Raw genomic sequence first — 22320 nt, 5'->3', positions numbered from 1 at the left:
ACCAGCAGGGAAGCCCCAAGTCCATTTTCTGAGCTGCTGCTCCCCGCTGCAGTCAGGCTTTTCCTGTAGCCCCCTCGCTCTCACTCACCCACCATCCGTGAGGTGGGGGACCTGACTTAGGAGGGAGCTCACGGTGAACCCAGAGCTTGAGCCCCTTCATCTGTGGCCTCAGGGACAGTGTGCCCCAATGTGCATCTAGGGAGGAGGCTGAAAATCACGGTCTGTCTGATCGAGGAAGGATTCCCTCTGATCATAAGAGGAGTGTTTGCCCCTGAGATATGAGCTGCGTCTAGGGTTCCTAGCAACTCAGAGAGGCCCCTCTTTCTCTGATGGGACAGGAGACCTTGGCTCCCTCAGGGTCTGCTTTGCTTTTAATTCTGCTTCATTCCTTCTCATCTTTGGAACTTATCAGGGAAATTATCTTGCATTCTGTCCCCCACACATGCGCAACTCCTACTTCTTAGCAAACACCCTGAGACACAGGTGGTGTGGTGGCCTGAGCAGGACTGCTCTGTCGGCCGCTGAGCCCCATCCAAGACCCGTGGAATGGGCCTGGTGTTCAGTGACACCCCTGCGAGATGGGGATGCAGTGGGGTCTCAGTAAAGACACATCCTGAGCACTCAAGAAGCTCAGATGAAGCAATGACCTAACTTCTTAAGGCAGACGAATTTCAGGTTAAGGGCAGAGGAGCAGTGTTTGGGGGGCTCAGAGTAGTGAGGGGCTTCCTAGGATCAGGTTCCAGCTCTGGGGGGACTTGAACAAATAGCCTAAGGTAGGCAGAATAAAGCCTTCCCTACAAGATGTCCACATCTCAATCCCTGGAACCTGTAAGTATGTTAGCTTAGGTGGTGATGGGGAATCAAGGTTGCTAATCAATTGACCTTAAGATAGGGAGGTTGTCCAGGCTTATGTGAGTGAGCCTAGTGTAACCACAAAGTACTTAAAAGTGGAAGAGTGAGGCAGGAGGACCACTCAGAACAATTCAGTGAGAGAAGAGCTCCTTATTCCTGGCCTTGAAGATGGAGGAAAAAAGATACAAGATGAGAGATGCAGGCAGACTCCAGAGCTGGAAAAGGCAAAGAGACAGTTTCACCCCTAGAGGCTCCAGAGAGACTAACACTCTGACTTTAAACTCATGACACTCATGTTAGACTTCTGATCCCCAGAATGTAAGAGATAATAAATTTGTGTTAAAGGTTCTGGTCTTTTTTTTATAGAGAGGTAGAAAGTTAATACACCACCTAAATGCTGTAAACCTCAGTTTTCTCATCTACAAAGTGGGACTAATCACTACAGTCACTGCCCAGAGTAGGTGTTATCAACTGAAGAAAAAAGAACCACCTAAAGGTTTCAAGTGAAGTTTTATTCAGGGACCTTACTGAGGACTACACCCCGAGACACAGCCTACCAGGTTTGGGGAAAAGCCACGATATACAGGACTTTTTGCTGGGGGGCGGGGTGCAAACAAGGAATTCCCAGTGGTTAGGATTCAGCGCTTTCACTGCCATGGCCTGCGTTCAATCCCTACTTGGGGAACTAAGATTCTGCAAGCCACATGGTGCTACCAGAAAAAAATAGAAGACTTTACCACTGGTGCCACCTTTCTATCTATGGAAGTTGCAACTCTGGACATACTGAAATTATTCCTTAGACGGGCATCTCCACTATCGAGGGCCAAGATCCTGTTTTTGTCTGTCCTGAATTCCCTTCCGGACACACGGTCAAGCATAGCTGCAGTGGTTGATGGCTTGATGGTGGGCAACATTCATTGTTCACTGAAACGTAGGCAATGTATTTTTGTCTACAAAGTGATGATCAGATGAAGTAATGTATATAAAAATCTTTGTGCGGGGTTCAGCCCGTCGTGGGCTTCCCAGGTGGCAGAGTTGGTAAAGAATCCACCTGCCAGTGCAGGAGACACAAGAAACATGGGTTTGATCCCTAGGTCGGGAAGATCCTCTTGAGTTGGAAATGGAAACCCACTCCAGTATTCTTGCATGGGAAATTCATGGACAGAGAAGCCTGGAGGGCTGCAGTCCATGGGGTCACAAAGAGTCGACCACGACTGAGCACGCACATGCAAAGCCCATTGTCGTTGTTCAGTCACTCAGTCATGTCTGACTCTTTGCCACCCCATGCACTACGGCATGCCAGACTTCCCTGTCCTTCACTATCTCCCACAGTTTGCTCAAATTCATGTCCATTGAGTCAATGATGCCATCCAACCATCACATCCTCTGTCACCCCGCTTCCTTCTGCCTTCACTCTTTCCCAGCATCAGGTTCTTTCCCAATGAGTTGACTCTTTGCATCAGGAGGCCAAAGTATTGGCTTTTCAGCTTCAGCATCAGTCCTTCCAATGAATACTCAGGGTTGATTTCCTTTAGGATGGACTGGTTTGATCTCCTTGGTGTCCAAGGGACTCTCAAGAGTCTTCTCCAGCACCACAGTTTGAAAGCATCAGTTCTTTGGCACTCAGTCTTCTTTATGGCCCAGCTCTCACATCTGTACATGACTACTGGGAAAACCATAGCTTTGACTAGATGGACCTTTAGTGGGTATAAAATAAATACAGTATCACTGTTGAGAAGCTCAGTAGCTGTCTCCTGGACAAGCCCTCCTGGGCTCCCTTGGCACAGACCCGCCTCTACAGCCCAGGGTGGACGAGCATCTCTCCTTATCCTTTTGGAGGATGCCACATTCTCCATAGGGCCACCCAGCCCACTTTCCCTTGCCCTCCCAATTTCTGCTTTTGTTGGTCTTTGATAGTCTAATCTCTGATTCTAGGGGTTGTGAGCAGGTGAGGGGCAGTGACATACAGAAGCTATGATCCACTTTCCACCAGAAATGTCTCCTTGGCTAGAAGACCAGGGTGTGGACCTAGTACTAACTTATGGCCATATTCCCACAGCGGGTGTTGGACAAATAATCTCTTTACCAAAAAAGATGACCTTTGTGGAAAACTGCTGGGTGTTTGTGTTTTTATCCATCCAACTATTCTAAGAAGAGTGAATTTTCTGATGCTGGAGTCACAAAGATAAACAAGGGAGAAATTTTCTGCTGCTCTTCTTCTAGGAAACGAAAAGAGACACCAATGGAAAGTAGGTTTAACACCAGTATTTATTAGAGCAGAGAAGGAGAGAGGGGAAAAAAAGCAATGACCAAAACCCCGGCAGCCTGAGTGGTGTGTTTCACTGGGCTGAACAAGGCTTTCCCACTAACCTCTCTCCTGTTCTGGAGGTCCGAGCTCCACTAGCCCCAGGAAAAATTCTTCTATTTACCCTTCAAACTGGTAGGAAGGGACCATTGAAGGAGAGGGAGGGAGGATCTACAGTTTAAGTGATTGGTTTTAATGAGTTGTTCAGGTTAGTAAAGTGAAATAGCATAAATATTTGCTCTTAGTCCCCAACGCAATCTTGCTGTGCCCACAGTTCACAGGCCCTGGAGATCTCCACTCCACAACTGGAAAAGAAAGGAAAGGAGCCTCATCTTGTTTCAATGGTATCTGGGCCTTTGCTCATCAAAGCGCTTGCTGGAAAAGAACAAGAAGATAATGTTATGATGATGATGTTGATGAAGAATGTGGTACGTATATTCACGATGGAATATTTCTCAGCCACTAAAAAGAATGAAATAATGCCATTTTCAGCAACATGGATGGACCTAGAGATTGTCATACTAAGTGAAGTAAGTCAGACAGAGAAAGAGAAATATCATATTCTATCCCTTATATGAAGAATCTAAAAGGAAATTATACAAATGAACTTATTTACAAAACAGAAATAGATTCACAGATTTAGAGAAGGAAATTATGGTTACCAGGGGGGAAAGATGTAGGGAAAGAACAGTTAAGGGGTTTTGGATCCACAGGTACACACTGCTGTATTTAAAATGGATAACCAACAAGGACCTATTGTATAGCACAGGGAACTTTGCTCAACGTTACTGGGCGGTCTGGATGGGAGGGGAGTTTGGGGGAGAATGGATACATGTATATGTATGACTGAGACCCTTTGCTGTCCACCTGAAACTATCACAACATTGTTAATTGGCTGTACTCCAATATAAAATAATAAGGTTTTTTTAAAAAAAAATTTTAAAGAAAATAATGTCAATGTGATGATGATGTTGATAAAGAAGAAGTAGGGAGGAGGAGGACAGGGGAAACAGCTACCAAATTGTCATTTCCTGAACACTTCCTAGCATGTGCCAGGGCAGTACTATTTTCCATGCACTGACTTTTTTAATGCTCTGAATAGCCATATGAGGGGGAACCCTTACATGTTACAAATGAGGAAGCTGAGAGAAGTGAGGAATATTTTTTTCCGAAGTGAAGTCACAGTCAGAATGCTATATCCCCCCAGCCACTTCCTGGTCTTCTGAGGCGAGGCCTCCGCAGATTCCTCTGCAGGAGCCACCCCACCCCCCACCACCACCACCAGAGGCGAGGCTGCTGCCCTGAGGCTCACCAACCTGGAAATCTCTCCTCTCACCTGGCCTGCACCAAAGGTGCCAAGGGACCCTGCTCATGGAGTCAGTCACTATCTGCCTGGCTCTGTACACATCACCACTACCCCAACTCAGAGACTCAGAGAGGTTTGGGGACTTGCCCAAGATCACAGAGCAGAAACACAAGAGTGCCAAACCCAAGTCTGCCAGGTTCCAGAGTCTGAGTGCTTATGTACTCTGCAAGCAAGGGCTTCTGACGCTGGAGGACAAAGGTCTTAGGTGCCAGGGGAGGAACAAGTTCTGGCAGAGGAAGGAACCAGCTCAGAGCCTGGAGGGACCAAAGCAGGATGTTAGTAGAGCCCCTAGACCTCAAAAACAGAACTCCTGTTCCGTTCCTAGATGTTCCTCTCACTGTTCAGGAGGACCATACCCCATCTACCCCTGAAACATACACACACAGGTCCCAGCAGTACAGCCCGCAGAAAGCATGCAGGATCTGGGGCTGTCAGAAGACAGCCATATTAGCCACGGGCTGAAGTGAGTTAGTAGCTTAATCACACTCAGTTAAATCCCCTATAAAACAGGATTAAGGGCTTCCCTGGTGGTCCAGTGGATAAGAACCTGCCTGCCAATTCAGGGGACACGGGTTCAACAAACAGCCCGGGAAGATTTCACACGCTGCAGAGCAACTAAGCCCATGTGCCACAATCACTGAAGCCGTGCTCTAGAGCCCAGGAGCCACAACTACCAAGCCTGAGGACCGCGACTCCTGAAGCCTGGGTGCCGAGCGCCTGTGCTCCGCAGCAAGAGAAGCCACTGCAATGAGACGCCCGCCACCGGAACGAAGAGTAGACCCTGCTCGTTGCAACTAGAGAAAGCCTGAGCGTAGCAGCGAAGACCCAACACAATCAAAACTAAAAAAGGAAAAAAAAAAACCAGGATTAAAACTCACGCCCTGCAATGACCCAAGGATGTTAAGAGGACCAAACGAGAGGTTTTGTGTAATAACACCCTGAAAATTACAAACAGCAATCTTCTGAAGGGGGTGTTCATGCGTTCATTCACAGTGGCTCAAAATGAACAACAGGAAACAAGACGTCCGTTAACCACAGCTGATCAAGTGTCTAGTCTACTCTGTCTTGCTTGCTCCAACCACATGACAGAGGAGAAATGAAACTCACCAGGCTTCACCTCTGAAGGGGTTTTGCTGTGTTATCTGGCAAGGATTGGAAAGGGAACGAGGACATGGACACAGATGGACAGTGAGGGAACCAGCAAGCAGCTCCTTGCAGAAACAGAGGTGTAGGGCTCGGGTATGCTGAGAAGGCTGAGCTGTCAAGCTCAGGGACACTGAAAGGGCAGAGCCAAAGGAGGAGGGAAGACTAGGCTGGCTGGGCAGGGTCCCAGTCTGGAAGGTGGGAAGGCAGTAAAGAAGGCACTGGTCTTAGGGAATTCCCTGACAGTCTAGTGGTTAGGACTCGGTATTCCCACTCCTGGGACCTGGCTGTGATCCTTGGTCAGGAAACTAAGATTGAGCAAAAAAAAGAAGTTTCTGATCCTGGTAACAGTGGTGACCCTTGTGATGTCACCCGTCAAGCCCATGGATGATGACCCCACCTGGAAAGACCCAAGTCTCAACAAGCCACGCTTCTCCAGATTTGTACTCCAGAGACCCTTCCTGGGTGGCAAATGAGGTCTCGTAGCTCCCCTATTTGGGATCTCATCCCTCCCCTATTTGGGATCTCCAAGTGACTCAGTAGGAGTCAGGCCCTCCCAGTGTGTCCCCAGTGGTCCTCTCCACCTGATCCCCACCCACCTCTCATGCCTCGCCCCTCCCACTCTCCAACCCGTAACTAGCTAATCTGCTGGTTCCTGTAGCGTCATGTTCTCAAAGGTCCCCAGAGTCCTGCCTGCATTGTGCACTGCTGTCTCCCTGAAACAAAAGGCCCGGGAGAAGGAACATACCAGAGGCTGGTCCTGAGCCACTTAGATGGGATGGACCAGGTTCCTGTCACAGTGGGGTTTGCAGTGTGGGTTCAGCCAGTGCTCCAGGAACTGCTCCTCGGCACGGTGTTCAAGGAGGAGCAGATGGTGCATGTACTCCTGTAAAACAAACACACATTTCAGAGAGAAGCATTTATCCGTGGTGACGGCCGAGCTGCCCCTGTGCGGGGTACGGCTGTGCTTATGAGATACAGCAGCACAGCCAGGGAGGAGAAAGCACCAACAACCATAAGTGCTGAAAGGGTGTGTGTCCGTGGGAGCTCATAGGCACTGATGATGGAGAGTTAAATGGAACAGCCACTTTGGAAAACAATCTGTTGCCTAGAATCCTGAAATGCCACTCTTTTTTATACCCTAGAGCAATGATTCTCAAATTTCATCAGGCATCAGAAGCCCCTAGAGGGCTTGTTAAAACCTACAGATTGGGACTTCCCTAGTGGTCCAGTGGCTAAGACTCCACACTCCCAATGCAGGGGATCTGGATTCCATCCCTGGTCAGGGAACTAGATCGCACATGCTACCACTGAAAAATATCCCACATGCTGCACCTAAAGCCGAAATAAATAAAAATAAAATTGAAAAAACCTACAGATTGCTGGGCCCCACTCGCAGAGCTTCTTATTCAGTGAGTCTGGGATACAGCTCCAGAATTTGCATTTCTAACAAGTACCCAGTTGTGAATGTCGCTGGTCACTTTGAGAACAAGAGAACATAAGAATGTTTACAGTAGCAATAAATTTGTAGTAGCAAAATACTGGAAACGTGTAAACATTTCAAATATCCATTGATAGCAGGATGGATAAATAAATTATGGTAGGGTCACAAAGTAGAAGATTACGCAGCAGTGAAAATGTAATTATAATAATGTACAAAAACATAGATGAGACTTAGAAATAGCAGGAGTGAAAAGAGCAAGTCCAAGAAGACAATGTTTATAGTGTGACATCATTTTAATGAAGCTGAAAACATGCATAACTTAATAATATACTAGTTATGGCAGCACACATTTGTGATAAAATCATCTTTTTCAAAAGGTAAAGGATAACTATAAGAAAGTTGGAGTTGATATACTATTATCAAACAGAATAAGTTTTAAAGCCAAAAAAATGTTCCTGGGGATCTAGGGGCATTTTGTGAAAACAGCCTGGCAGTTTCTTAAAATGCTAAACATAGAGTTAGTATATGAGTGAGCAATGGGAAAAATGAAAGGATATATTCACACAAAAATGTGTACACAGATTTTCACAGCAGCATTATTCATCACAGTCAAAAAATAGAAACAACACAAGTGTCCATCAACAGATGAATGGATAAATAAAAAAAAGTATCCACATACAATGGAAATATTCTATGGCCATTAAAAGGAATGACGCATGCTGCAACCTGGATGAACCGCAAAAATATTATGTTAAGTTTAAAAAGCCAGTCACAAAGGACCACATATTGTGTGGCTTCATCTCCATGAAATGTACCTGGTTCTACATGTTGGTGTGTCCACAGCAGAGAGCAGCTAGTTGTTCGGTGCTGCCTGTCTCTGCAGCCAGCATCCCCGTCGATGACCCCACATGGTGTGAGGCAGAGCTTCATCATGCTCCTGGATCTCCTCCTCCTCCCTACCCTCCAACCCCACCAGCCAACCAAGCCCCAAGTCTAATGGGTGCTCCCGGGTCCCGTCCCCCTTGCCTCTGCACAGTCGCAGTCCCCAGCCCTCTGCAAAGTCCCCTCCACTGCATCTGGGGAGCTCTCCCTGCCTTACCTCCTTCCTCCCCACTCAGCTCCAGGGTGAGGGGCGGGGGGGGCGGCGGGCAAGGACTGTGCTTTTCGCTTGTTTGTTTTTCTTTCTCTTTTCTTTTTAATAGACATTTTTCAGAGGAGTTTTAGTTTCACAGCAAAATGAAGCAAAAAACACAGTGATTTCCCATATACCCCACAGATGCACAACCTCCCCATTGTCAAAATCTTGCCCCAGAGTGGTGCATCTGTTAGAAGAGATGAACCTACATCGACACCACGTCATCACCCAGAGTTCATGCTGGGGTCACTCTTAGTGTTGTACATTCTATGGGTTTAGACACATGCATAATGACATGTATCCATCATTAGAGTACCATACAGAGTACTTTCATTGCCCTATAATTCTTTCTTATTCTGCCTGTTCATCCCTCCCTCCCCTCTAACCCTTGGCAACAATACATCTTTTTACTGTCTCATAGGTTTACCTTAGAAGTAGAAAAACATCTACTTCTGCCTCTTTAACTACACTAAAGCCTTTGACTGTGTGGATCATAAATAACAAACTGTGTAAAATTCTTAAAGAGATGGGAATACCAGGTCACCTTACCTGCCTCCTAAGAAATCTGTATGCAGGTCAAGAAGCAACAATTAGAATTGGACAGGGAACAACAGACTGGTTCAAAATTGCGTAAGGAGTACATCAAGGCTGTATATTGTCACCCTGCTTATTTAACTTACATGCAGAGTACATCATGAGAAATGCTAGGCTGGAGGAAGCACAAGCTGGAATCAAGATTGCCGGGAGAAATATCAATAACCTCAGATATGCAGATGACACCACGCCTATGGCAGAAAGTAAAGGGGAACTTAAAGAGCCTCTTGATGAAAGTGAAAGAGGAGAGTGAAAAAGTTGACTTAAAACTCAACATTCAAAAAACTAAGATCATGGGGTTAGGTCCCATCACTTCATGGCAAATAGATGGGGAAACAATGGAAACAGTGACAAATTTTATTCTCTTGAGCTTCAGAATCACTGCAGATGGTGACTGCAGCCATGAAATTAAAAGATGCTTGCTCCCTGGAAGAAATGCTATGACCAACCTAGACAGAATATTCAAAAGCAGAGAATTACTTTGCCAACAAAAGACCATATAGTCAAAGCTATGATTTTTCCAGCAGTTGTGTATGGATGTGAGAGGTGGACCATAAAGAAAGCTGAGAACTGAAGAACTGATCCTTTGGAATTGTGGTGTTGGAGAAGACTCTTGAAGTCCCTTGGACATCAAGGAGATCAAACCAATCAATCCTAAAGGAAATCAATACTGAATATTCATTAGAAGGACTGATAATTAAGCTGAAGCTCCAATACTCTGGCCACCTGATGCGAAGAGCTGACTCATTAGAAAAGACCCTGATGCTGGGAAAGATTGAAGTCAGGAAGAGAAGAGGACGACAGAGGATGAAATGGTGGATGGCATCACTGCCTCGATGGACATGAGTTTGAGCAAGCTCTGGAAGATGGTGAAGGACAAGGAAGCCTGGTGTGCTGCAGTCCACGGGTTTGCAAAGAGTCAGACACGACTGAGCAACTGAACAACAACAACAACCACTTTAATAGCAGAAAACAAAGAGGAACTAAAGAGCCTTTTGATGGAGGGGAAAGAGGAAGTGAAAAAGTTGGCTTAAAAATCAGCATTCTCAAAAAAAAAAACCTCAGCATTCAAAAAACTAAGATCATGGTATCCAGTCCCATCACTTCATGGCAAGTAGATGGGGAAACAATGGAAACAGTGACAGACTTTATTTTCTTGGGCTCCAAAATCACTGCAGATGGTGACTGTGGCCATGAAATTAAAAGACACTTGCTCCTTGGAAGAAAAGCTATGACAAACCTAGACAGCATATTCAAAAGCAGAGGCATTACTTTGCCAACAAATGGCCATATAGTCACAGCTATGGTTTTTCCAGTAGTCGTGTATGGATGTGAGAGCTGGACCATAAAGAAGGCTGAGCACTGAAGAACAGATGCTTTCGAACTGTGGTCCTGGAGAAGATGCTTGAGAGTCCTTTGGACTCTAAGGAGATCAAACCAGTCAATCCAAAATGAAATCAACCCTGAATATTCATTGGAAGGACTGATAATGAAGCTGAAGCTCCAATAATTTGGCCACCTGATGGGAAGAGCTGACTCATTAGAGAAGACCCTGATGCTGGGAAAGACTGAAGGCAGAAGGAGAAGGGGATGACAGAGAATGTCATCACTAACTCAATGGACATGAATTTGAGCAAATTCTGGGAGATAGTGAAGGACAGGGAAGGCTGGCATGCTACTGTCCATGGGATCCCAAAGAGTCGGACACAGTTCAGTTCAGTTCAGTCGCTCAGTCATGTCTGGCTCTTTGCAACGCTATGAGCCGCAGCACACCAGGCCTCCCTGTCCATCACCAACTCCCTGAGTCCACCCAAATCCATGTTCATCGAGGTGATGATGCCATCCAACCATCTCATCCTCTGTCCTCCCCTTCTCCTCCTGCCCTCAATCTTTCCCAGCATCAGGGTCTTTTCCAATGAGTCAGCTCTTCGCATCAGGTGGCCAAAGTATTAGAGTTTCAGCTTCAACATCAGTCCTTCCAATGAACACCCAGGACTGATCTCCTTTAGACTAGTTGGATCTCCTTGCAGTCCAAGGGACTCTCAAGAGTCTTCTCCAATACCACAGTTCAAAAGCATCAATTCTTTGGCGCTCAGCTTTCTTTATAGTCCAACTCTCACATCCATACATGACCACTGGAAAAGCCATAGCCTTGACTAGACGAGCCTTTGTTGGCAAAGTAATGTCTCTGCTTTTAAATATGCTATCTAGGTTGGTCATAACCTTCCTTCCAAGGAGTAAGCATCTTTTAATTTCATGGCTGCAATCACCGTCTGCAGTGATTTTGGAGCCTAAAAAAATAAAGTCAGCCACTATTTCCACTGTTTGCCCATCTAACTGCCATGAAGTGATGGGACCAGATGCCATGATCTTAGTTTTCTGAATGTTGAGCTTTAAGCCAACTTTTTCACTCTCCTCTCTCACTTTCATCAAGAGGCTCCTTAGTTCTTCACTTTCTGCCATAAGGGTGGTGTCATCTGCATATCTGAGGTTATTGATATTTCTCCTGGCAATCTTGATTCCAGCTTGTGCTTCATCCAGCCCAGCGTTTCTCATGATGTACTCTGCATATAAGTTAAATAAGCAGGGTGACAATATACAGCCTTGACGTACTCCTTTTCCTATTTGGAACCAGTCTGTTGTTCCATGTCCAGTTCTAACTGTTCCTTCCTGACCTGCATACAGGTTTCTCAGGAGGCAGGTCAGGTGGTCTGGTATTCCCATCTCTTTCAGGATTTTCCACAGTTCATTGTGATCCACACAGTCAAAGTCTTTGGCATAGTCAATAAAGCAGAAATAGATGTTTTTCTGGAACTCTCTTGCTTTTTCGATGATCCCAGGGATGTTGGCAATTTGATCTTTGGTTCCTCTGCCTTTTCTAAAACCAGCTTGAACAGCTGGAAGCTCAAGGTTCACGTATTGCTGAAGCCTGGCTTGGAGAATTTTAAGCATTACTTTACTAGCGTGTGAGATGAGTACAATTGTGCGATAATTTGAGCATTCTTTGGCATTGCCTTTCTTTGGGATTGGAATGAAAACTGACCTTTTCCAGTCCTGTGGCCACTGCTGAGTTTTCCATATTTGCTGGCTAATTGAATGCAGCACTTTCACAGCATCATCTTTCAGGATTTGAAATAGCTCAACTGGAATTCCATCACCTCCACTAGCTTTGATCGTAATGATGCTTCCTAAGGCCCACTTGACTTCACGTTCCAGAGTCGGACACAAGTTAGCAACTAAATAACAACGTTTACTTTTTCCAGAATATCTTATCATTGGAGTCATACTGTGTGTAGCCTTTTCAGATTAGCATTTTTTACTTAGAAATAAACATTTAAGTTTCCTCCATATTTTTTCATGGTTTAATAGCCCATTTCTTCTTAGAGCTCAATAATATTCCATTTTCTATATGTACCACAGTTTATCCATTTGCCTACTGAAGGGCATCTTGGTTGCTTCCAAGTGTTGACAATTACGAATAAAACTGTGATAAACATCTAAGTGCACGTTTTTGTATTGAACATAAGTTTTCAACTCATTTGAGTAAATACCAAGAAGCATGACTTCTGGGTCATATGTTAAGAGGATGCTTAGTTGTGTAAGAAACCACTTGACTGTCTTTGAAAGTGGCTGTACCACTTTGCATTCCCACCAGCAGTGAATGAGAGTCCCTTTTGCCCTATATCCTTGCCAGCATTTGATCATGTCAGTATTCTGTGTTTCGGCCATTCCGACAGGCAAACAGTGGTATCTCATTGTTTAATTTGCATTTCCCTGATGACATATGATACGAGCATCTTTTCAGATGTTAGTTTTGCAATCCATGTTCTTTGGTGAAGTATCCATTTAGGTCTTTTGCCAAGGTAGGTTTTTAAAATATGAATAATGAAAATGGCTTTATTGTTTTTTATCACAGGTGACACATATTACTGTTTTGAAATTATGTAGAAATTAAAAGTTATAAAGAAGAGAGTGAAAAATCCCTGCTGTTGGTTTGGTTTGGTTTTGTCTATCTCTTCATTCTGTTGCAAAGTGACTTTTAAAAAAATTTATATGCGATTGCTTCCTCTCTTAAAATACTTGAATGGCTTCCATTGGGCTAAGGAAAATTCCTTAAGGTGGTTTGCAGGGTTTCTGGTGATCCTGCCTCACCCACCTCCTGAGCCTCTTCCATCACCATCACCCCACTCGAGCTTTGTGCTCCATCTTTCCCTGGATGGGCTATGCTTGCTCTGCTCTCTGATTTTAGGCTATTCTCTCTGCCCAGAACACCCCTGTGCTTTCTCTTTTCCCTCAGTTCAGTTCAGTCGCTCAGTCGTGTCCGACTCTTTGCAACCCCATGGACTGCAGCACGCCAGGCCTCCCTGTCCATCACCAACTCCCGGAGTTTATTCAAACTCATGTCCATCGAGTGGGTGATGCCATCTAACCATCTCATCCTCTGTTGTCCCCTTCTCCTCCTGCCTTCAATCTTTCTCAGCATCAGGGTCTTTTCCAATGAGTCAGTTCTTCTCATCAGGTGGCCAAAGTATTGGAGTTTAAGCTTCAGCATCAGTCCCTCCAGTGAATATTCAGGACTGATTTCCTTTAGGATGGATTGGTTGGATCTCCTTGTTGCCCAAGGGACTCTCAAAGAGTCTTCTCCAACACCACAGTTCAAAAGCAATCATTCTTCAGCACTCAGCTTTCTTTATAGTCCAACTCTCTCTCTCATCCCGATCTGATTTTTCAGCCTTCAGCTTAGATGGCACTTCCTCCAGGCAGCTTCTCAGATTGTCTGTGGCACTGCAGCTCTCTGACTTCCCCCAGCACAGCTCTGCTCACTCAGCCTAGCAGTGACCTCTCCCTGACAGTAGGGATTTAATTGGGCCTCATCAGACTTTGTAGTGGAGGTGCTGTGTATGTTGGCTCATGTGTTGGCACATGGACTTGATGTTTCCTTTTGAAAGAGAGAGAACAGACTTTCAGTTTGATGAATATATGTTGTTGACATTGCCCTGAAATAAGGTTTGGTGCTGAAATTATGGGATGGGAATCACTGCAAAGTATGCATGGAACAGTCCGTATCAGCACATATAGATAACCCAAAGCTGCAGGACATTAATCAGAGAAGTGGCATTTCACCTTATACACATAGGTGGTAATGTCTGTAGAAGATAATTTTGGCAGGTAAAGATCTAAAAATCCTAAATCATGAAAACCCTCCAATGGCATTGATAAAGCTTTAACAGACAGTCCAGTTTAGAACTCTGAGTTTTTAAGTTTCAAGAAAATCCTCTAGGAAGTCTACATCCTATTTTAGATATAATTTTTTAAAATTAATGACTGTGCAAAGAAATGAATTATGAGTTGTCCAATTTTCCTGAAATGTTTTTTCTTTCCCCCAGGACTCAGGCAGTTTGAAATTGTTTTGATTATGTTATTGCTTTCATTTAACTCATCAAGATGTACCCTGTGTCCTGGGTGAGGAGTCTCTGGGACAGCCAGGGAGGGGGTGGTTGCTGGGAGGGCTCCTTGTGGGACCCAACAAGGACTCCCCAGCAGCTTGCTGGACACGTCTGTGAGTTTGGGGCTCAGCCCTGCCCTGTCTTGCCCTGTCTGAGGAGTCTTTGGCCAGAAGAACAGTCACTGGGAGGAACAGGAAGGCAGCGTGGAGTCTTGTAAATAAGGAACAAGGACTTTCCAGCACATAGCTTTACTTATTCAGCTGTTCCGTGTAACAGCTCCCTGAAGGAAACTCACATTGCTGTCTTCTCGCCTGCCTGTTTGCCAGGCATGTGGTGGAGGGGCTAAGAGGGTCAGGTCTGGGTCTGAATCCAGGGCTAGTTTCAATCAAGACCTTACCACGACTGCTGCTTTCAGTATCAGGCGCTCAGTCGTGTCAACTCTGCTGCAAACCCATGGACTGTAGCCCACCAGGTTCTTCTGTCCATGGGATTTCCCAGGCAAGTATACTAGAGTGAGTTGCCATTTCCCTCTCCAGGGGATCTTCCCAACCCAGGAATCAAACCTGCATCTCCCTTATTAGCAGGCAGATGCTTCACCATTCAGCCACCACGTGTCCAGCCTCAATTTGTCCATCTGCAATATGAGGTTGCACTAGCACTTACTTCACTGCGTTTCCAGGATTAAACAAAATGATACAAATGAAGCTCTGTGCCAAATATGTAATCTGCCTTTTCCTTTCTAAACGTATTCTCAAGACTTCCCTGGCCGTCCAGAAATTAAGGCTCTCGATTCCAATGCAGAGGGTGCAGTTTCCATCTGTGATCAGAGAACTAAGATCTCTCATGATGCGTGGTGCGACCATAAATAAATAAATAAGTCCATTCTCTCCCTTCCTTCGCCTGGCCCTTTGCACTAAGAGGCTGACCTAGATGAACTGCAGCACGGATCTTTTGTCCTGCAGCTCCCAACTGGGTTTGGAGGAGGAGGTGCCAACAGAGGACTAAAGGCAGGAGATGAGAGGTGGGGTCCATACGGACTCCCCTGGTACCTACCTGAGGACTCCCTGCAGGTGGTCTGCATCATTCCCCTGATGACCCAGTTTCTAGAGATCTGCCCCTCCGGGCCTGGGAATCATACTCTTCCCTTCCACCCTCCTACCTCGGGATTCTCAGCCCTGCAGCCTTTATCATTTCTTGTCAGTTCCCCTTCATCCTGCCACATCTTTGTAAAAAGTTCTTGACTAAGCCCTCCTCAGTTAATTTTGGTTGCTCTTTGATATGGAAGACCTGAGCATGCCCAGAAGTTGTGGATAGAGCATCTCTCCCACGAGCTGGTCCACAGGAAACTTTCAATAAATATTTGCTGAATAAAAGACTAAAGCCGCGGTCCTCAAAGCATGATCTATGCTCCCCTCGGGGGTCCATGATGTCAGAACAACTTTTTGAACAATATTAAGACATTTGCCTTCTCACCGTGCACGTGCGTGCATGCTCAGTCACTCCGTCGTGTCCAGCTCTTTGTGGCCCCGTGGACAGTAGCCTGCCAGGCTCCTCTGTCCATGGAATTTTCCAAATAAGAATACTGAAGTGGATTGCCATTTCCTACTCCAGGGGATCTTTCCCACCCAGGGATCAAACCCACGTCTCCCTCATCTCCTGCATTGGCAGGCAAATTCTTTACCACTGAGCCACTTGGGAAGCCCCCTCACTGTGGGTGAAACTGACGCCTCTGCAGGAGCGAGGGCACCCAGCTATCCTAGTGGTTACAGTGTCCTTCATCACACACTCACAGCTAAAATAAACAATCAAAACAAAGCATTCTTAACATGCCAGTTTCACTGAAACACGCCCTGGTGAAGCCATAGAAAGTGACCAACAGGAAGCTCACAAGCAGCACTTCCGCTGCCCAATAAAGAAAGCGCCTGGGGGGCTGGGGGTGTCAAGGGCGGAACTGCGATTTCCTCAAGAAAAAGCCCCTGGGGGACTGGAGGTGTCAAGGGCAGAACTAGGTGTGTTTCATGTGCCTGTTTGGCAGGCAACTTTCCAAAAACGAATCCACCGACCTTGTCACTTTCAGGAAAACAACTGACAGTGCTTGTTACTAAATGATGAAATTTGAGCTTTCGAGGGGAAATTAGAACTTTGGGAAACTTATGTTTGCAACTATGAATCTGATAGCTTCCAAAAAGGCTTTTCCAATGAGATTGATGGTGATAGGAAAGAATGTCACCACTGAAAAACAGCATTTATATACCTCTTGTAACTATATGCTCATTGGCATCCTTACTCATTTAATCCTTGTCCCTCTCAGCCAAACACCTGTCTGGCTTTTTGATGAGTGACCAAGACATACCTAGTATATGACTTACTTCTTGACACATAGTAGGACCTCAGTAAAACACACAGAAGAAATGTACAAACAAGTGAATGAGTAAGTGAAATGACTGTTCTTTCTCCATAATCTCACTAACTCCTCCTTGGGAGGTTCCTGGGTATCTGTGTCAATCTGCCCATTATAATGGCCCAGGCCAAATGTACATAAAAAGCATCCAAGAATGAAATATATATATATATTTCACACTCCTAAATAGAGGCTGAAATCATTGTTGAAGAAAAACAATACAGACACACACATAGAGAGAGAAAGAAACAAGCTCTGGTTTCCATGACATTTCACTATTTATTTAAAGTGTTAGGGAAATGAATACGCCACAAAGGCCTAAAAGCAATCATTAGTCAAAGATGAAAAGCCAAACTGCAAATCTGCTGAAAACCACAAATTCAACAATTGTGTTGGCTAGGTTAGAAATGGCCCAGCATTAATGATAATCTCAAATGTTCCTGGATCAAGAAAGAAGGGGTAGATGGAAAATAAGCTTTCTTTTTTTTTTTCATTTCTTTCTTCACGGGGAAAAAAATTAAAGCAAACAAAAACCAATACCTGTTTTCCATGTCCAATGTAACGGTTTAAGTAAATAATTTCTCAGTAATTAGAGCAGAAATTGGAAGAGGTCCTTTATAATGGCCAGGAGAGGTGTGATAATGAAATTAAAAACCCACTGGAACCTGAGCTTAGCTGAGAATCATAAGCTAGACAGTTAATCTATCAAGGTGGGATCTTTTTCCAAGAAGGCAAACTTCTTCCCATGACATTTGCATGGAATTAGAGATCCATTGACATTTGGATGAAGTATTTTGCTCATTAGTAAAAGCAAGGTAATCATACAGGCAGTAGGGTGGCTCAGAACTTAACTGCTCAGGGCCACCAGAAGGCTCAGTCCTAAAAGAAGGCAAACCATTTATGCGCACAATTTGCATCTCTGTCGCTCTGAACTGGTTTTTGAGATCACAAGGCACAAAAGGGTAATGGAGTCACTACATACATTTGTCAAGGCGCCAAATATGAAAGCATATTTTACAAAGACTATTTACAATAAAGCTAATATGATTTATACTTGCCCAACAAGAACATTCCTTCAAGGAACACAGGCCAAAATGGAAAGCATATTCCCAGGGCACACAGTGCTTACGAATACAATCAAAAAGGACATAATTTTAGCTCAGATGTCATCTTTTTAGAGAATTTCCATGGTTCACCCCAGCAGTTGGCAATAATTTCTTCCCTAAAATTTGGAATGACTAAGAGAAATTTAATGAATTTAAGTAAGGCCATGGGGAAGACGTCTTTGAAATAACCTCCAGGTTCTATGGTAGAGTTATGTCCTACAAAATTTCTCCCCTGGAGAGAAGCAGAGAGAGGAAAGGAAATAAGTATCATGAGCATTTAGTAAATGTCAAACTCTGCTTGGTGCTGGGGACCCAGAAGTGAAACAAATAGTCCATCTGCTCAAGCAGTTTAGAGCAGTCTAGTAAGTGGAGAAGGAAATGGCAACCCACTCCAGTGTTCTTGCCTGGAGAATCCCAGGGACGGGGGAACCTGGTGGGCGGCCGTCTCTGGGGTCGCACAGAGTCGGACACGACTGAAGCGACAGCAGCAGCAGCAGCAGCAGTAAGAGAGAGAGGTTGGTTTTGTTTTTTTTTTAAGTCAGAAATAGCAATTTTATGCTGTGAGTGCTAAGCCAGAGGGATGCTGTAATTCATGGTGGGAGGATGGGGACATCAGGAAATCCTCTTTAAAAGGCATCATTTCAGGTGAATCTCCGCAAATGAGTAGAGTTCACCAGGTAGGCAAGGGCAGAATAAACAAGTACAAAGGCAGGTGCCGTCAGAGAAGAACTTCAAACACATCATCATCCCAGATAAGCTGCTCCTGCTCCTAGGTTTCCAATGCCATTGAATAGCACCCACGTGTCCACACAGACACCTGCAAGTCAGCTTTGATCCCTCATCTTCGCTCACTGCATCCACTCCTCCTGCCCCAGAAACGGCCAACTGATCTACAATTTAAGATACCATAATCATGCTCCCACCATGCTGCTGCTGCTGCTAAGTCGCTTCAGTCGTGTCCGACTCTGTGCGACCCATAGACAGCAGCCCGCCAGGCTTCCCCGTCCCTGGGATTCTCCAGGCAAGAACACTGGAGTGGGCTGTCATTTCCTTCTCCAATGCATGAAAGTGAAGTCACTCAGTCGTGTCCGACTCCTAGCGACCCCATGGACTGCAGCCTACCAGGCCCCTGTGTCCACGGGATTTTCCAGGCCAGAGTACTGGAGTGGGTTGCCATTGCCTTCTCTGGCTCCCATCATATCTTTACCTTAAAACCTCCACTGGAACACTCTTGGAGGACAAGAACATGAATTATCTTTTAAAACTTTTAGAAAACAATGTGGAAATATATACTAAAAGCTTTAAAAATATTCATATACTTGGACCCAGTAATTTATTTTCTGGCAATATGTCCTTAGCAACTAATTCAAAATGTTAAAAATACTATAAGAACAAACTTTTAGACTGTTGTTTATAATAGAAAAAATAGTGGAAGAAGGAGCCCTCCTACACTGTAGGTGGCCACGTAAACTGGTATAACCAGTATAAAGAACAATACAGAGGTTCCTTGAAAAACTAAAATAGAGCTACCACCATATGACCCAGCAATCCCACTCCTGAGCATATGTCTGGAGAAAACCATAATTATAGACGATACACGCATCCTGAGGTTCATTTATAATAACCAAGACAGGGAAGCAAACTAAACGTTCGATAGATGAACAGATAAAGAAGAGGTAGTGCATGTATGTGATGCAGTATTACTCAGCCATAAAAAGGAATGAAATAATGCCATTTGCAGCAACATGGATGGGCCTAGAGATTATCATACTAAGTGAAGTAAGTCAGACAGAGGCATATATCATATGATATGACTTACACGTAGAATCTAAAAAGATAATACAAGTGAACTTATTTACAAAACAGAAACAGATTCACAGACTTTGAAAGCACACTTATGATTACCAAAGGGGAAAAGTCAGGGAGGGATAAATTAGGAGTTTGGGATTAGCATATACTTGCTGCTGCTGCTGCTAAGTCACTTCAGTCGTGTCCGACTCTCAGTGACCCCATGGACTGCAGCCCACCAGGCTCCTCCATCCATGGGATTTTCCAGGCCAGAGCACTGGAGTGGGTTGCCATTGCCTTACATATAAAATAGATAATCAACAAGGACCTACTGTATAGCACAAGGAACTCTACTCAATATTCTATAATAGCCTATATGAGAAAATAAACTGAAAACGAATGGATATATGTATAACTTAATTACTTTGCTGTATACCTGAAACTAATACAACATTGTAAATAGACTATATTCCAATATAAAATAAAAATTAAATTTAAGGCACACTCCTTCTTTTTGTTACAGCTGATGAACCTGAAAGCCATGTTACTACAATTGAAATTTTTATTACTTACAGGATTATTACTAAAACATCTCATGGAGAATTTGACTCCAGTGAATTCGAAGTTAGGAGACATTATCAAGATTTCCTTTGGTTGAAAGAAAAACTTCAAGAAGCACAACTCACTCTGATTATTCCACCATTGCCAGAAAAGTTTATAGTGAAAGGAATGGTGGAATGCTTTAACGATGACGTCACTGAGACACACAGGAAGGCATTGCACAAATTTTTGAACCAAGTTGCTGATCATCCAACTCTAACATTTAATGAGGACTTAAAAGTTTTTCATATCGCACAAGCTTGGGAACTCTCTTCTCGCCAGAAACAAGGGCCTAGGTTACTCAGCAGGAAAGGGAAACAGAGCGGCTGCATTACCAATGAGAGGAGTTAAAAGTCACCACAAGGAGTCCATGGAAATGAATAACTTTGTTGAAATATTCAGCCAGAAAATAAATTTGATAGATTAAAATATCTCAGAGAATTTGCAAGAAAGAGAGGGAATATTTTGATGAAATGAAAGACTATGACCCAATTCATATTCTGTGGTCAGCATCAGAGGAGATCTGGCTGTTACTCTAAAAGGTGTTGCCAGCTGCATTGACAAATGCTGTAAGGCCTCTGAAAACAGATGTCTGGCCTCTCAGAGGCCCTGCTTCCTGTGTATATGAGTATGTGCTTTATAGTGAAATGTTAATGGGTGTCATGAAAAGAAGAGACCAGATACAGGCAGAACTGGATTCCAAAGTTGAAGCTTTGACCTCCAAAAAGGCAGATACTGATCTGTTTACAGAAGAGATTGGAAAACTGGAAGATAAAGTGGAGTACACTAATAAAACCCTGAAAGCAGATTGAGAAAGATGGAAACAAAACATGCAAAATAATATCAAGTCAGCATTTACAAACATGGCTGAGGAGAACATTCTCTATGATGAACAGTGAAAGTAACTACCATTGATCTCCTGAGGGTGTGTTTCCGTTATTTAGTGCCTTGTTACATGGGAATCCTTCCTTATATCACAGACAGATCTCCACTTGGAAGAAGCTTCTGAAGATAAATTGTAATTGCATTGAAGACTTCTATGTGATCTTTGGGAAACAGTGTCTGTTAAACAAAGGTATTCTTTCTAGATGGCCTGGGTCCTTTCTAAACTGGATGAAAAGTGTTTCACACTATCTGGAAAACCAACAACTTAAAACTCAGGTGTTCCAGATCATTGATATGAATTTGGATATATATCCAATTTGGATGGGCTTCCCTGTAGCTCAGTTGGTAAAGAATCCGCTTGCAATGCAGGAGACCCCGGTTCGATTCCTGGGTCGGGAAGATCCCCTGGAGAAAGGATAGGCTACCCACTCCAGTATTCTTGGGCTTCCTTTGTGGTTCAGCTGGTAAAATCTGCCTGCAATGTGGGAGACCTGGGCTCAATCCCTGGGTTGGGAAGATCCCCTGGAGAAGGGAAAGGCAACCCACTCCAGTATTCTGGCCTGGAGAATTCCATGGACAGTCAAGGGGATCACAAAGAGTCAGACATGACTGAGTGACTTTCACTTCCACTTCCAACTTGGCTATATTTATATATACATATAAATATTTAGCTTAGTTTTAAATATGTTCTTAAATTTGTATGCCAATAATTATATATAAAGACACTTTCTCTTAAATATTTGTCTGTGGAATAGGTCATTTTTAATATATTGTAAAGACTCAGTTTTAATAAAAAGTTTAATATGAAAAATTAGACTTAAAAAGATCATGGAAATGACCTAAAAAAAAGAGGATAATTTACTATCATTATGGTTATAAAGAGTTATAATAATATGAAGAAATGTGTATATTATAATATTAAGAGAAAAACCAGGATACAAAATTGTAGATAAGAATATGACTATACTTTTTTAAAATACACACAAAAACAACAAAAAGAAATACATCCCCAAAAATGGCAATGCTATCTTTGGGGAGAGAGAATAAGACCACATCTGATTTTTTTCTCTTCTTCTGATTCTTTCTTGGTTTTCAAGTTTGCTGTAATAAATACAAATGGCTTAAATTTTGTCTGTAATTATACAAGTAACACATGAACATATTGTTATTGTTTAAAATTCAAATATAAAATATAAAATTCCCTAGATTACCACCTGCAATCTTAGCCTCCTTAATGAGATGACACAGTTAAAA

General features: G+C 43.9%; 1 protein-coding gene and 1 pseudogene across 2 annotated transcripts in view; one reads left to right on the top strand and one right to left on the bottom strand.

Moving 5' to 3' along the window:
- Window positions 1-3104: 3104 nt before the first annotated feature.
- C3H17orf67 (chromosome 3 C17orf67 homolog) overlaps window positions 3105-22320 on the bottom strand; it is a 34159-nt gene continuing 14943 nt past the window's right edge. For both annotated transcript variants that reach the window (XM_081582648.1, XM_081582649.1), the window contains exons 3-4: window positions 6415-6552; window positions 3105-3532 (exon numbers count right to left, since the gene is read on the bottom strand). In XM_081582648.1, the coding sequence (XP_081438774.1) occupies window positions 6436-6552 (117 nt within the window). In that variant the 3' untranslated portion in view covers window positions 3105-3532; window positions 6415-6435. The remainder of the gene's footprint in view (window positions 3533-6414; window positions 6553-22320) is intronic.
- Window positions 18718-21203, top strand: LOC145542427 (sorting nexin-7-like; annotated as a pseudogene).

This window comes from Giraffa tippelskirchi, chromosome 3 (assembly GCF_054371585.1).
Source record: "Giraffa tippelskirchi isolate mGirTip1 chromosome 3, T2T-mGirTip1v1.2.pri, whole genome shotgun sequence".
NCBI lineage: Eukaryota > Metazoa > Chordata > Mammalia > Artiodactyla > Giraffidae > Giraffa > Giraffa tippelskirchi.
Note: the sequence above shows the minus strand (reverse complement) of the source record. Positions and strands in the feature narration are given on the sequence as shown.